Consider the following 16,129-nt stretch of genomic DNA (forward strand, 5'->3'; position numbering starts at 1 on the left):
TACTGTTTGTTTATCTGTGTGGGTTTTCTATTAGGCTGTGGTGCTTTCTTGGGGGAGCTATTGTCTCTGTATTTGCAATGTCTGGTGCAATGCCAGGTACTGAGTAGGGTCTAAAACATGAGATTTGTCACTGAATTGTGTTAGTTTATTCCTTTTTTCCTTTTATTTAAAAACATTGAGACAGGGGTTTCACTATGTTGCCCAGGCTGGTCTTGAACTCCTGGGCTCAAACAATCCTCCCGCCTCAGCCTTTCAAAGTGCTGGGATTACAGTCATGAGTCACTATGTCCAGCCAGAACTGTGTTAGAGTGGGAAATGGTGAGCTGTGACAAGACATTCTTCTGTTACAGCCATTCATTTGTTCATAATGATAGTAAACAAGATAGATAAATGTGTGATTCAAATACCTCTTTGGGAAACATTCCCTTGTTCGGTATCTGCAGGCACAGGTATGGATGGTCCCCAACTCCAGAGCAGACAGTAGAATGGCTCTATAAAACAGAGGGATGAGAATTCGGGACTTACTTAGGTGGGGCAGTGCTGGAACAACGGATGGAATTGACAGGGAGAAGACAGAGAGAGTGGGTAGGGGGAGCCGCAAGGACAGTGGGAAGCTATGTCCAGTGTCAGGTAACCTGTCCTTCTAGCCCCTAAATCTTCAAACTCCTGAATCCCATAAAACATTTGATGGAGTGTATTTGTGTGTCTGTGCAAGTGTGAGCAAGTGTGTGCATGTGTTATGGTGTATGTACATACCAGCATGTGTGGTGCAAGTGTGCATCTGTGCATGTGTACATACAGGTGTATAAGCATGGGCATTAAGTGTGTGTGATTACAGAACTGAGAAGGGTTCTGTGCTTCCTGCCTGGACTCTCAGGAGTGAAGCTGAGGCAGTATGCAGGTGTCATGAGGAAGTAAGCCTTGGCATCTCAGAAATCGCACAGGGAGGGCTGGTGCCAAACCTCTGAGAGGCCAGAAGCCTCCAGCTGAGCTGAGTCACACGTTTCTGGAGCATCCCAGCTCATTGGGAGGGCCAGTCCTGGCTGACAGGCAGGACCTACCCGAGTTGAGAAGCCTGAGTCTCCAAGGGGACAGTGTTCAGGACTGATTAGCAACGTCTCCCCTGGGCTTTCCAGGAGGTTTGCCCTTCTTGGCCTCTAATGGGTGCCAAGCAAAGCGCTGGGCTTTTGGGATACAGAGATGAATCAAATACCTGCCCTCCAGGAGCTCCCAGGTTTCTGTGGGAGGCTGAGAATGTAAATAGACAATTACAAGCCAGTAGCTAAAGGCTAGGATAAGGCGGTACTCAGAGGCTGGGGGCAGAGCTGAGAGACACAGTGACAGTGCCTGCAGCAAAAGGGAAAGGTGTTTCCCTGTGGAATTTCTGACTGGGTTTGGGGAAGCAATAGAAAGAGGGCATTTCCAGCAGGACCCACAGAATAAGCAAATTCTCACAGGATAAAAAGGTAGGGGTACCTTGCAGGCAGATCAAAAGGAGGTATGGCAGGAGATGAGCGGGACAGGAAATCTGGAGTGATTGGGAAGGGCCCTGAGTGCTGCCCCTAGGAGAGTAGTCCCTAATGGGGTCACCTCAGCCAGGTTACAAACAAGGCCCGTTCTCATCCTGGCAGGCTCTTGGGAGGGCACACACCTGACAGGTGCAGCTCGGGCATCTCAGGACACACCCTAGAGCTGGAGGAAGATGTTATCTGCCCCTGTTCTCCTGCTGTGTTTGGAGCTGGAAGTCCTGGGGCAGACTCTGCGGGACCCTGAGCCCTGTCTGATCCCTGGTGTTGTGTATGTTGTGAGCTGCTGCAGGTGCAGGACAAAAGGCCACAGATAATTTGCATGAGTTGGAGAACACATTTGCAGTTTCCTCCTCTCACAAATTGGAAATTTCACTTTCACAGCCTTTCTTTCCTCATCACAGCTGCACCAGTTTCTTCACAGCACTGCAAGAGTCTGCTGTCACAGAGAAATCCCAGCTTTCCTCTGTGGTGTTTCTGCCTCACTGGCCGCTAGGGCTCCTAAATGTTCAACAGCCAGCCATAGATGCCCCCTGCTTCAGGCCTCCTCCAAACCCTGCCCCCATGCCCTGGTTCCCCACCTCATGGAAAGAGTCTCACAGTGGGGTCGGGCCTGGGCACTAGTCCTGGCTCTACCCCTAATTCAGTATGCGATGTGAGGCTCTCTCTGGGCCTCAGTTTCCCCATAGGTACCAAGAGGGTTCTAGACTTGATTATCTCTGAAAGTCCTCCAAGACAATAGTGACTTTCTGATTTTGAGAGTTTCTTTCTCCTGGAAACCCCAAGATAATCTATAGCAAGTGCGGGGGGCTTGGCCCCTGGCTGCCTGGGAACTTGCTTCCTTCAGGTGTCTTTTCCATTTGCTCTGCTACTGCTCCCCGCTCTCTTCCCAGTTTTCTCCTATCCTCAGGTCTGATTCCTGCATCCCAGAGTTCAGCTGCTCCCTGGCCCCTCATGATAACTCCATGAGAGGTGTGACTTCAGAGGTGCTCAGTCCACTGTGCTAGAGGAGGGGATGGGAGTTGGCCTCCTGGCCCAGAAAGGAGGCCTCTTCTCCCTCCAGTCCCTCATTCCCATGCCGCAGCCCAGCACATGCTGTGCCCAGAGATTCGTGCAAATAGCTGAAGGTGCCTGCAAGGAACAAGGCAGTTGAAGCTCAATATTTAAACACATTTTTTCACTCACTCCTAACTTGATGAAGTTTGCAATTGTTTTCTGTTGACAAAGTGCAGCAGAGAGAGGGCGAGGGGATTGAGGGGGCACAAAGGCCTAGGCCTGGCCATTATTCTGACTTGGTGTATGACCACAGCAAGGCTTTTCTCAGTTCTTGCCTCAATTTCCCACCTGGGAAGTGAGGAGGAGAGGCGTGAAGTCGGGTGGGCCAGAGTGGACTAGACAGTCCTTTTGCCCTTTGCAGCTCTGACACCCACCAGAACTTCATAAATCCTGTCGTGGCCGAGATCCCTTGCAAGATGTCGCTGTGTGCATAGCCTGGCTTGCTGATGGGAAGGGAAGGCTCGTGAGAAGACAAGAACCCTCTGGAGCATACAGGCAGGCTTCCACGGCCAGGTCTGTGGTGGGGAAACCAGAGTGACCCAGGAGGCCAAAGTTAATTGAGGCGATAAAACCAGAAAACTCCCCTGAGCAGCCAAGTGCAGGAAGGTTGTCAATGCAAATCAGCAGGAAGTGATGGCTAGTTGGGTGCAGGCACAGGAGAGAGGTGGCTGGTGACCCATGACTTGTCCAGGATGATGGTGGGTCCCCCAACTCCCTGAGGCTTGGTGTGGAAGATGAGGCAGGGGTGTGAAAGGAGGCTGGGGCAGAGGCAACTTTGACAAGCTCTCCTTCCAGAATGATTAACCAGGGGAGGCTGGCAGGCAAGAGGGGGCCTGTGGAGGAAGAGTGAGTGGGGCCTGCAGATGGTTTCCATCTCAGGGAGGTTCCCCATTCCACTCCAATCTCTGTGGGCTCCCTGGTGGTAGGGGAGGGGTGGAGACAGGAGCAAGGACTTTTCTGAAAAATGCAGTTAACTGTGAGGGACACTTCTAGTATCTGGGGCTGTCGGAATTCACAAAGGCTCGGGGGGAGGCTCTTCTCAGGCCGTGGTCCACTCCGACTAGATGTTTGGATCTCCTCCACTTAACAAAAAGTTAAGTGGCTTAACTTTTTGTTGCTCACCTCCAGGGACCAAGAGCTGCGTGTGTTCCAGGCAGCCTGCCCCACTGGTGGAAACTCCAGTCAGGAAGTGTTTCTTTGCGCCAGGCCAAAGTCTGTCTCTACCTGTGGGCCTGACCTGACATCAGTCCTCTCTTTCCTCCCCAAAACAGAGTGATTTGCAGCAGCATTTGGCACAGTCTACCCACAGATATTCAGTTTTGTTATGTCTATGGTAACTTTTATGTAAAAAGCAGAAACAGATAATATAAAACTATAAGGCACAAAAGTTACCTGGTAGGCCTGGTACCAGGTTCTAGGAATTTGAATTTGGTCAAGTTTCTGTGTCAGTTTGCCAGTCTGTCTCAACTTCCATATTCGCGATAAAGACCACCATGATATCTAATTCTGTATGTCAACTTGGCTAGGCTATGATGCTCAGTTGTTTAATCAAATGCTAGTCTACATGATACTGGGAAGGTATTTTGTAGATGTGATTTATCAGCTGACTTCAAGTAATGGAGACTGCCCTTGATAATGTGGGTAGGCCACATTCAATCAGATGAAGGCCTTAAGAGCAAAAGCCGAAGTTTCCCAAAGAAGGAATTCTGCCTTAAGACTAGCAGACAGAAATCCTTCCTGAGATGCCAGCCTGCTGGCCTGCCCTACAGATCTTAGACTGGCTAGCCTACACAACAGGGCAAGCTTGAATAAATCTCTACTATTGGTTCTGTTTTTTGAAAGAACCCTGACTGATGTAACCACCTACCATGTCTGTTCAAAGGCAGAGAAAGGACACCTAATTCTTTGAAAAGAAAAGCAATTTATGAGTACTAATATTACAAAAGTGCTAATTTGTGCAGTGCTGTGTTAATCTAAAACACATCTCTAAGCAAGTGACTCATCTCTCCTAGTCAAAATCCTTGTTGCCCAGGTTGGTCTCAAACTCCTGGGCTCATGTGATCCTCCCACCTCAGCAAACCAAAGTGCCAGAATTATAGCTATGAGCCACTGTGCCTGGCCTCACTTTAATTCTTGCAAGAGACAGAGATATTATCTTCCTTTTATAGATGAGGAAAATGAAACCACACTCCTTAGGCTGAAATTCAGAGTCTTCAGTGATCTTGTTCATTTACGTCCCTCTGCTACCCTCATGTGAACTGGAGTCAAGGGAAATTATACCGGACCTTCTTACTTAAGTGTGTCCTAGGTTATCCTACATCCAGGCTGTTGCCTATACTTGTCTTTCTCCTCTTATCCTAATTATTAAAGTCTTCTTTATGCTTCAAGGGCTAATTCCAATGCCGCCTCCTCTGTGAAGTTTTCCTGGGTCTCCACCATCAATGACACTGAAGTGACCTCTCTCCACACACATAGTCCCACGTGAAGGCCTCTTTGTAACTTAAGTTACACTCATCTGTCTCAGGGCTTCTCTTTCCCATCTTAAAATGGAAGCTCTCTGAGGGGAGGAAACAAGTCTGATAGATTATGACAGATGACAACACCGAAACCCATGCAGTTTCTTTCTAAAGTTTCAATTCAAAACACAACTGGACCTACTGGACTAAACTTTTTTTTTTTTTTTTTTTTTGAGACAAGATCTCACTCTGGTGCCCAGGCTGCAGTCAGTGGCATGATCCTGGCTTACGGCAACCTCTGCCTCCAAAGCTCAAGAGATTCTCCTGCCTCAGCCTCCTGAGTGGCTGAGACTATAGGCATGTACCACTACGCCAGGCTAATTTTTTTTTTGTAGGGATAGGGTTTCACTCTGGTACCTGTGAATGGGACCTTATTTGAAAGTAGGGTCTTTACACAGTAATTAAGGATCTTGGGATAAAATTGCCCTAGATAATTTTAGTGTGGGCCAGAAAGCCAAGACACAGGGAGACACAGAGGAGAACCCTATGTGAAGACAGAGGCAGAGACAAGAGTTAGAAAGCCAAGGAACGTCAAGGATTTCCCAGGCCCAACAAAAGCTAGGAGGGGCATGGAACAAATTATCTCAGTACATCAAGAAGAAACCAACTCTGCTGACACCTTGATTTTGAACTTCTGGCCTGCAGAACTGTGAGAGAACAAGTTCCTGTTGTTCCAGGCCACCATTTTGTGGTATTTTGGGACAGTAGCTCCAGGAAACGAATACAGAGTGCATCCCTGCTGCTTCACAGCTCCATGCCTCACACACATGGTTCTCTCCCCTAGAGTGGCTCTTCCCCTTTGGTTAGGTGGCAACACTTTTGATCTGTTATGAAGACCCATCAGGAGGTCCTCTCCAGTCTCCCCTGACTCTCGCTATCAGGACCAATCATGCTTCTTTGGTGTTACCAACACACCCATATCTCTCACTGCATTCCTCACCTCTAAGACAAAATACTGGTTTTCATGTTTGTCTTTTGTTTGTTAGCTCTTGAGGTTTGAGATTTCTCCACAGCAAACACAGGCTATAGACTTTATGTCAGGTAGAATTCAAGCCAAGAATACTACCTGGAGCAAAGAACATCCATAGTCTATGTTTTCTGAATAAATCACTCAGATGACAATAGAAACACCAAAGAGGGAAGGATTAGTATTGTCTGGGAGTGGCCATAAAAGTGGAAGAGGACATTTTGGATATAGGCAATAGCACAGGTAAAGGCATGGAAGAGAAGCATGACCTATTCAGGAACTACTCATTCATCCGGTGGGACTGGAAGAGTGAAGGGGTTAGGGCAGAAAGAATAGTGAAGAACTGCAGAAGATGAAGCATGAAAGGCTTTGAATTTTAGGCCAGAAGTTAGACTTCAGCCTGTAGACAGTAGTTTCTGAATGTTAGTGCATACAGTTATCACTAGCATGCCTCTGAGATAAAGATCCTACTCACAGGCCTAAGAGGTCGGTGACCTCTCCCCTCAAGGCCCCTACAGGTGGATACTTGCCTTATGATCAGGTCTTCTTCACCCACATGTATAAAGCAGGAAGTAAAACTGAAGATGGCCTATGGACTACTGAGGCTACCTCACCCAGTTTAGTAAGAATAGTCCCAATTCAGTGAGAAAATATTAAAATAACCAGACTTTGAAATACATATACACCTGCAAAATGATCGCCATAAGATAATAAACATACAGTTGTTCTTTGGTATCTTAGGGTTCTACATCCATGGATTCAACCAACTGCAGATCCAAAAGATTTTAGTCAGAGCGCAGTGACTTATGCCTGTAATCCCAGCACTTTGGAAGACCAAGGCAGGCAAACTGTTTGAGCCCAGGAATTCGAGACCAGCCTGGCCAACATGGTGAAACCCTGTCTCTACTAAAAATACAAAAAATTAGCCAGGTGTGGTGGCACACACCTGTGGTCCCAGCTTGGGAGTTGGAATCACAGGTGTGTGCCACCACACACAGCTAATTTTAGTTTTTGGACAGGCAAGATATCACTAATTTGCACAGGCTGGTCTCAAACTCCTGGACTCAAGCAAATCTTCCCATCTCGGCCTCCCAAATTGCTTGAATTACAGGTGTGGGCCACCATGTCTGGCCAATTTTTTTTTTTTGAGATGGAGTTTCGCTCTTGCTACCCAGGCTGGAGTGCAATGGTGTGATCTTGGCTCACCGCAACCTCCATCTCCTGGGTTCAAGCAATTCTCCTGCCTCAGCCTCCTGAGTAGCTGGGATTACAAGCACACGCCACCATGCCCAGCTCATTTTTGTATTTCTAGTAGAGACAGGGTTTCACCATGTTGACCAGGATGGTCTCGATCTCTTGACCTCGTGATCCACCCATCTCGGCCTCCCAAAGTGCTGGGATTATAGGCGTGAGCCACCGCGCCAAGCCCTTTTTTTTAACTTTTAGTAGCGATGAGGTCTCGCTATGTTGCCAGGCTGGTCTCCAACTCTTGAGCTCAAGTATTCTCCCGCCTCAGCTTCCCAAAATGTTGGGATTACAGGCGTGAGCCACTGTGCCCAACCCCAAGTACCTTTTTGTAAGAAGAACTGTTCTGAGATTATGGCTATAGCAAATGACACTGGTGTTTCATTGGTATCTCCATGCCTCCATCAGGGGGCTGCCCAAATCCAATTTACCTGGCTTAAACAAGGACTAATTAAAAAAAATACACACATTACGGCTCCATTGCCTCTCATCAGGGCAACTCTGAGGTGTGGCCCACACTCTTTCTACTGTTCCCTGTGAGTCTGAAAGTTCCCCTTATGGGATGTGACTTGGTAAGCATCCAGCTTGGCTTCCTTCTCTTCTTTTCCCTGTCTCACTTCCCTCCCCACTCCTTTACGGGGTTTTTGTGGAATCATTTCCCAGGAAATCATTTTAAGAAATAACTTAGGCCAGGCCCAGAGGCTCATGCCTGTAATCCCAGCACTTTGGGAGGCTGAGGCAGGCAGATCATGAGGTCAGGAGTTCGAGATCAGCCTGGCCAACATAGTGAAACCCTGTCTCTACTAAAAATACAAAACGTGTGATGGCACGCACCTGTAGTCCCAGCTACTTGGGAGACTGGTGTGGGAGACTCGCTTGAACTGGGGAGGCAGAGGTTGCAGTGAGCTGAGACCACACCATTGAACTCCAGCCTGGGTGACAGAGTGAGGCTCTGCCTCAAAAAAGAAAAAAAAGTAATTTAAATGTTAAACAAACAGAAAAGCTTTTGGTTCAAATCACGCACCAACCAGCTCCATACTGTTATTCACTGCATGGCATGTGTAATCAATCACCAAAATATTGGTGCTTCTTTGAAATGGAAAGTCCAACTGTAAGGCCTAAGGGCCTGTGTTGGACTTGGATCCTGGTGAGGGCTCCTACAGCCTAATGACATCTGACCCACTTAAATGTCCCACCAGATGAGCCTCCAATCCTTTCCTCCCCTCACTAGCTGACTCCCTTTGCTCATACAATTCTTTATTTATCTTGCTAGGGCTCACACCATAGCCTGGTACTCTAGCGTTTGTTTCCATGATTCCTAAACTCTTAATTTCCCTCAGCTGGCTGAGTCTCCAGTGGCTCTAGTCCTCCACAAAGTGGTCCAGACTGTAGACCTTCATGCCATGGAGCTAGTGCTTCTTATTTCACATGAATGGCCATGTCCAGCCAATCTCTCAAACACTGGCAATACGATGAAATGCAAAGCCTTGTAAGACAAGGGCACATCCTGTCAGATGTGGAAGGCAACCTGAACTCCCTCCCTAGTGAACCTAGGGGTTTCCACTAGGGTTTCTCAACCTCAGCACTACTGACATTTTGAGCTAGATTCATTGTGGGAAGCTAGTTTGTGCACTGTAGGATATTTAGCAACATCTCTGGCTTCTACTCTCTAGATGCCAGCAGCATCCTGCTTTCTTTTGCATGAAAGCAAAGCACGCTAATATCAGGGGAACAGGATAGCTATAAATAAATGAAGGGCTCCCTTATTTTGTATGTAATTTTTTTTGTTGGCAGAAGAATTTTCAGTTGTTTCCTATGAGAAGCTTCTCTCTACATCTTTTAGAAACAGATTTTCCCAATATTGCTAATCTTGTCCCTCCTTACCCAAACATATCCGTATCAATCTTTTCACTGCAGCACTAATGAATAATGTTTCTTTGCTGCCCATCAGGCAAAGAGAAAAGGGAATGGCAATATTCCATGTGATTGTGGGAATGGGGAGAACAACACTCACAAAATGCCAGGGACGTATAAATGCTTAGGAAATAATCTGACTTGGGAATATGATTTGGCAACATGCATTAAAACTTTCATGAAATATATGCATGCTCTCTGACCCTAAATTCCATTTTATCACAATTGAATAAATGGAGAAGGTATGATTTAGAATTTTTCAAAAATAATAAAAATTAGAAACAAAATGTTCAACAGGGAGCTGACTAAATCATGGCACAGCCATATCGTAGGATATTATGAAAAAACATAGACATATATTTGTTCTCAATGTAAGTGAAAAAACAGGTTACAAAACAATGTATATATAGGTATAGAAAACAGCATGAAAAAATAGATACTAATAACTTTACATTTTTGAGTGAAAGATTCATGTATGATTTGTTTTTAACATTTTTTCCCCCTTACAATGATTACATGGTTATCTTTATATAACAGAAAAATAAAGAGCTACTAATAAGTACTGCAAATAGCAAGGTCCATGACAGCAAGACTTTCCATGGAGAAAAGGGAGACTGGTTTCCTTGCTCTATTTTGAAAATGCTATACAAACCAACGTAGAACCCAAGATAGGAGCCACTCAAGCTGTTTCACGCTTGGAAGTCTTCTTGAAACACTGCCGCTTGAAATCAAAAGTGTGGCCAGAGGTAACATGTTTAGAATCTTCTCAATCCTACCTGTTTTGGACATTTGCTTTTCTTCCCTTGTATTTATCCATGTAAAGTCTTATTTGATTAACTGAATCTACATATATTTTGAACTCCTCATTCTTGTATGAACAGAGTCTATATGTTAATAAACTGACTGACTGACTCACTTTAACTGAACACTTGGTGTAAGAGCTGGGGGACAAGGGAAATGAAAAGGAAATGAAGCACAGGATCCTCCATGTTTCTGTTCTTCTCTTACCAGGAAATGAAGACTGTATCTTCATGTCCACAAGTGAAATAGCCCAGTGTCCTTTCCTATCTGAATGTAAATGCATGGACCCAATGGGTAAATTACACCCTAGAACAAAATGTTTGTCTGTAAGTTTTGGGAAAAAATAAGATAATGTACAGAGACAAAAAGAAAAAAAAAGTGCTTCCTTTCTCTCCTGCTCCAAACATCTGCTATGTAAGAAAGAACCTAAAGAATGGCAATCCCGTCCGGTGGTGACGACCTACCCATGAGAATATGCCTCTCGCAAAGGATCTCCTTCATCCCTCTCCAGAAGAGAAGAGGAAACACAAGAAGAAACGCCTGGTGCAGAGCCCCAATTCCTACTTCATGGATGTGAAATGCCCAGGATGCTATAAAATCACCACGGTCTTCAGCCATGCACAAACATGCACAAACGGTAGTTTTGTGTGTTGGCTGCTCCACTGTCCTCTGCCAGCCTACAGGAGGAAAAGCAAGGCTTACAGAAGGATGTTCTTTCAGGAGGAAGCAGCACTAAAAGCACTATGAATCAAGATGAGTGGGAAACCATCTCAATAAACACATTTTGGATAAAAAAAAAAAAGAACGGCAATCCCATTTCTGCCCGAAAGGATGCCTTAGGATCAGAAGGAGCACTTGTTATACCATCTCGGTAATAAGCCATGCTTGCCCCAAGTCTTATCAGAGAATAATGCCAATTATCTCAAGGCTTTCAACGTCTATGAAACTTTTACTTCCCAAAGAGTAAAATACAAATTTAAGAACCTGACATTATAAAATTATCCAATTTAATTGATTTCATATCATTTTATTCTGGCAGAGAGCTTGAGCTTGGGCAACAATGGCATTTTTGACTCCAGTCTATGGGGATTTTATAACTTTATCCACCTGCCCGGCACAACTATGCCAAGGCTGGGAGTGACGGCTCACGCCTGTAATCCCAGCATTTTGGGAGGGCGAGGCAGGAGGATCACTTGACCTCAGGAGACCAGCCTGGACAATACAGTGAGAACTTGTCTCTACAACAAACAAACCAAACACAACTATGCCCTTTGTCACTCAAACTCTCTCATTGTCTTTTTACATAATAAACACATTTATTTATTCTGTTTCAGATATTTTATTTTTCTTATTCTGACATTAGGCTATGAGAAGTACAAAAGATCCATAAGTAAAAAAAATTCTGTACAGCTTTGTAGTAAAAAAAATGCAAGAGAACAAAAGCATTTTTTGAGTAATATTCATCTCTACAGATCTGAGTGACAGTCCACTTGGAACACTGCTGTAAAAGTGGTAGAAAATGATTTCACTGTAATTGTGTTAAAATTTTTGATGTCTCTTTCACTTGTTTTAGGAAATCTGTCTTCTGATATTTATACTGGCTGGATTCTTTACCTGTATTTTGCTGAACCCCAATTTCCTGCCTCTTCAGGGCTTCAATAATGACAGTTTTGTTTCATAGTCAGCTTCTGATATTTTGCCCAAAGGAAGATTCTGATAACAGCTTCAGCAGCAAGAAAAGCTGGATATAAATTTATAGTTACTGTCCTTTCCAATGTAAAAAAAAAAAAAGTTGAAAAATATTGATGACCTTTTCTTAGTGTTAATTTCTCTTCCTGTAAGGATTTAATTTCATACTCATGTTGAGGATGAATTACCTTTGATGGGTTTTTATTTTTCTAGAGTATTTTAAAAAAGCTTTCTTGAAAAGATGAATTCTTCCTATCCCTAGGATTCCAAGTAAAGATGACATATTGGAATGAGAGAAGTCCAGGTTTATCTTTCCACTTTCTTACCTAATAACCCATTGGACATAGAGAATTGAGATCGCCATCGATGGTCACCAACTCTAGCAATGGCTGAAATTAAAAAAACAAAACCAAAACTCACTTTATTTAATCCAAGATAATAAACACACTGTCAAAAGGTTATAGACGCAGGCCAAATGAACAACGGAAAGCCATATCAGAGGCTGCCTCAAAGCTTAAGACTTTTTTTTCCTCTGATTAATAAGAAATAAATTATCATTGTCATCATCTTCCAAACACTTCTCCTTTTTCTTCTGCTTGCCCCTCTTGCACTCCTTGGGATACTTGTCTTCTCTTGATGTGTGGTAATGTGATGAACGGTGAAAGGGCCTGGAAGATTTCTGGGTTTTAAAATTGCCAGGAGAAGAGTAGGTTTTGGGGCCCCTGGGATAATCTTCATTCACTTCACGATGTCTGTCAGCCTTCCTGTGCTTCCCCCAGTTTCTATTCTTGTTCTTCATTTCTTTTTGTGTGTCTTTATTTTCTTGAGGCCACCTGTTGCTTTTCCTCGAGGCACGGCCCTTACTTGTATCATGGTAGGGGTTCTCATTTGCTCCTTCTATGTAAGGTAGCATGGATGGCTCTGGGAAATCCCTGTTTTTCTTCAGTACTGAAAAATACAGAAGTATTTTTGCATATTCAGCAGCTAGACAGTCCATGCTTAGCTTTCCTAAGTGTGTAAATAATTTGGCAGACAGGGAAGCTAGACATTTAACTATGTTAACAATATGAGTTAACAATATGTTAACTCACTAAAATTTAATAGTTGAAGTTCTACATTTCTGATTGCTAAAAATGAAACACATTCAGAAATCCAATGATAGTTAATTATTCTTTTCAACAGTTTAATGAGGTTAAAAATGGAGATGAGGACCAGTAAAAACAGTAATCATCTTAGCTTTGTGAAGAAAAGTCATGTCTGACCAATACAAGTTTCCCCAATGATAAAGAGACTACCTTTGAAAGTAAGGCAAAGTGAGATTTATAAAATGGCCTTTTGATGGTCTCATATGACATTTCAGTTACCCTATAAAGATAAGGACTGACCACATACTCTTAGGTGATGCCAAACTGCCCAAGAGATTATTCCTCCAGAGTAGAGATCACTGGCTTTGAGGAGTGTGTGTGAGTACACGTGTGTTCAAGTATCTTAGAGGCTTTAGTAACAAAGCTAATGTGTTTTGTCAGAACTTGACACAATATGAGCGTCTGATGGTAGTCATTCTGATATGGGTAGGTGGGAGGTGAGGTTACAGTGAGAAATGAAAACTAGCAGGTCAACAGAATATTGAAAGATTAAAAAAGTGGCCAATAAAAACTTTTAGCACAAGACTTTTAGTATAAAAATTTCAGGATCATAGTGAACACCTCAAAGAGGATTTATGCTACAGATGTCAATACAACTAGCTAAAAAGGAAAACAAATTGTTTGTGCCTGATTCTAAAAGTTGTAACTACTCATTATAGAAAACTTAGAAAAAACAGAAAAGTATAAAGAATATAAAAAACGGAATGACATTTTCATGCAATTCTTTTTAATCCCTGTCTAATTTGGTTGCCTAAGCACAATCTTCAACTACTAGAATTTCTCCATACAGCTGACCCTTGCATAATGAGTTTGAACTGCATGGGTCCACTTATATGTGGATTTCTTCAACCAAATGCGGATTCAAAACACAACATTCCACAGATTAGAAACTTGTGTATACGAATGGCTACCTTTTCCAATACTTTGGTTCTGCAGAGTCGACTATGGGATATAAGTAGGTGCAGATTTTGGTAAATGAGGAGGCTCCTGGAACCAGTATCCAGGAATAGCTGTAGATGACATAAATTTTACATTAAATGTGTAATATGCAGGAGCTGGGAGAGTAATTCCTCTCCTTTCCTCAGAATTAGTACCTTCACTCTGGAAATGTCCTGAACTGAGAGTCCAGAAAAGAAAAAGGCCAAGAGTCAGAAAATAAGGTATAGAACAAACTAAAAAATACAGAACTATTTTGTTTTTAAAGCAAGAACGATAACTTGGAAAACTACCTTGAAGTATGTAACAAGAAAGAACAGAGGCAGAGAAAATAAGCAAATGATAAGATATTAATTTGCTGATAAAGAATTACGTTTGCAACAGTAAATACAAAAACCATAGAGGCAGATGTGAACTTAGAGCTCTGCTTACAGTGGTGGCCTATAAGAAATGACTTCTTCAGCTGGGTGCAGTGGCTCCAGCACTTTGGGAATCCCAGGTGAATGGATCATGAGGTCAAGAGATGGACATCATCCTGGCCAACATGGTGAAACCCCGCCTCTACTAAAAATACAAAAATTATCTGGGCATGGTGGCAAGCGCCTGCAGTCCCAGTTACTCAGGAGGCTGAGGCAGGAGAATCGCTTGAACCCAGGACACAGAGATTGCAGTGAGCTGAGGTCGTGCCACTGCACATCAGACTCGTGACAGAGAGAGACTCTGTCTCAAAAAAAAGAAAAAGAAAAAAGAAATGACTTCTTCAGAGAAGCTCCAGGAATAACTTACCAGGAAAGCCTTTCTTTCCATAAAAAAATACTGGAGACATACACATGGGAAAAAAAATAATTACCTGTCAAACAGAAAAATCTCAATGGATTTTTCTTCTATCTGCATACATAGTAGTATTTTCTGGACATTTTCTAAAATAATCACTGTAAGAAAATGTTTATTGTGAAGAGATTAAAACATAGGATTATTTCTGAAGTGGGTGCTTGGTTTCTGGAGATCAAGAAAGTTCCAGTTTCTTTGGTAAGTATTAAAAATACTTCGTATGCTAACCAATGACCCCCAAAGCAGGCAAAGACAGTACAAAGAAATTTAGAAAATTCTACAAAAGTGATCTAACAAGAAGTCTAGCAACATACCTTTTATTTTTTGTTTTAGTCTCTTTTCTCTCTCCCGAATTTCATATTTGTCATCATAGTAGCAGATGAATGGAGATACTGGAGAGCGATCATACACTTCTCTTTCTGGACATTCCTACAAATTGTATTTAAAATTATGACATCGCATGGTCACACTGTTCAAAAACCTTTTTGCAAGATTCTGGAGCATGCTCATTAGAGATGAGCCCCATATCACTGGTACCTCATGTGGTGGCTGTAGGATATGGTCCTTGCTTGGGTGCTGGGAGGGTCACCCAGCCCTAAACCCCACCGTGCTTGTGATATTCTTTCAAGCTTGAGTTTTCTTCCCTTACTTCATTACCTATGAAACCCTTCGTATCTTTTTTCAGCCTTGTCTGTCTAACTCCTTTCACATTCTGAGGTAACAGCCTTGCCTCTCTGTTAGAGGGTTTATGTTAGTCGGCCTCATGTTAGTATTACTCCTTTGTCTGTCTATCACTTCCAACATCAAGTGCTTTTCTAGCTCTTCTTCCTATCCCCAAAATGTGGGTATAAGTTCTAAGCCCTTTGCTCTTTTTTTCTAGATATAAATGGTTTGCAAGCTTATTTTAACTCAACATTCACTGCTTATAGGGGTAGTGATTCTTATGGTGGGAGGTAGGTTGGTCGTAGGTTATGTCTAGCTTAAAATTGTTCCTAGGTAATTGAGAGATACCCCAAAGGAAGCTTCTCTTCTTGCTTCCCCCATCCAAGTTGAAATCCCTACTCTTACCCTTTTTCCCAGGACAGCTTCCTACTCTCATGACTCTGGCCTCTCAACAGCTAGTGTTTCCCAAATCCATAGCCTTTGGCCTGAACCACTCACCGCATAGCAGGCTTTTGTTTATCATGATCTGTGACACATATCCATTCAGCGTGTTTGAAATCTTTTCTTTTGGAACTTTCCCCTTTCTGCCTCTGCCATCTTGCCTAAAAATTATTTTGAAATGTTCACTCTTTCTTAGCTAAGTAATGAAAAACAATTAGAATATATTTTAAAGAGAAGGTGAAAAGTCTACATAAAATTTAATCAAGCCTGAACTTCTAAGATAATCTGACCAAGCTAGTAGCCAAATATTTATGTACTTAATTTGTAGAGTTAAAAAATTATGAATCATTGTAAGTACACTTAAGCATAAAAATTTAAAACCTGCAGTCACCACTCATA

General features: G+C 43.1%; 1 protein-coding gene and 1 pseudogene across 7 annotated transcripts in view; one reads left to right on the forward strand and one right to left on the reverse strand.

Moving 5' to 3' along the window:
- The first annotated feature begins 10,499 nt into the window (after positions 1-10,499).
- Positions 10,500-10,866, forward strand: LOC110568406 (small ribosomal subunit protein eS27-like; annotated as a pseudogene).
- Positions 10,867-11,355: 489 nt separating this feature from the next.
- ZCCHC7 (zinc finger CCHC-type containing 7) overlaps positions 11,356-16,129 on the reverse strand; it is a 268,540-nt gene continuing 263,766 nt past the window's right edge. For all 7 annotated transcript variants that reach the window (XM_064379940.1, XM_012463396.2, XM_012463391.2 and 4 more), the window contains 2 exons: positions 14,941-15,055; positions 11,356-12,662 (listed from right to left, as the gene is read on the reverse strand). In XM_064379940.1, coding sequence (XP_064236010.1) covers positions 12,229-12,662; positions 14,941-15,055 — 549 coding nt within the window. In that variant the 3' untranslated portion in view covers positions 11,356-12,228. The remainder of the gene's footprint in view (positions 12,663-14,940; positions 15,056-16,129) is intronic.

Source organism: Aotus nancymaae, unplaced genomic scaffold (genome assembly GCF_030222135.1).
Source record: "Aotus nancymaae isolate 86718 unplaced genomic scaffold, 86718_ANA_hifiasm-v0.15.2.pri h1tg000003l, whole genome shotgun sequence".
Taxonomy (NCBI): domain Eukaryota; kingdom Metazoa; phylum Chordata; class Mammalia; order Primates; family Aotidae; genus Aotus; species Aotus nancymaae.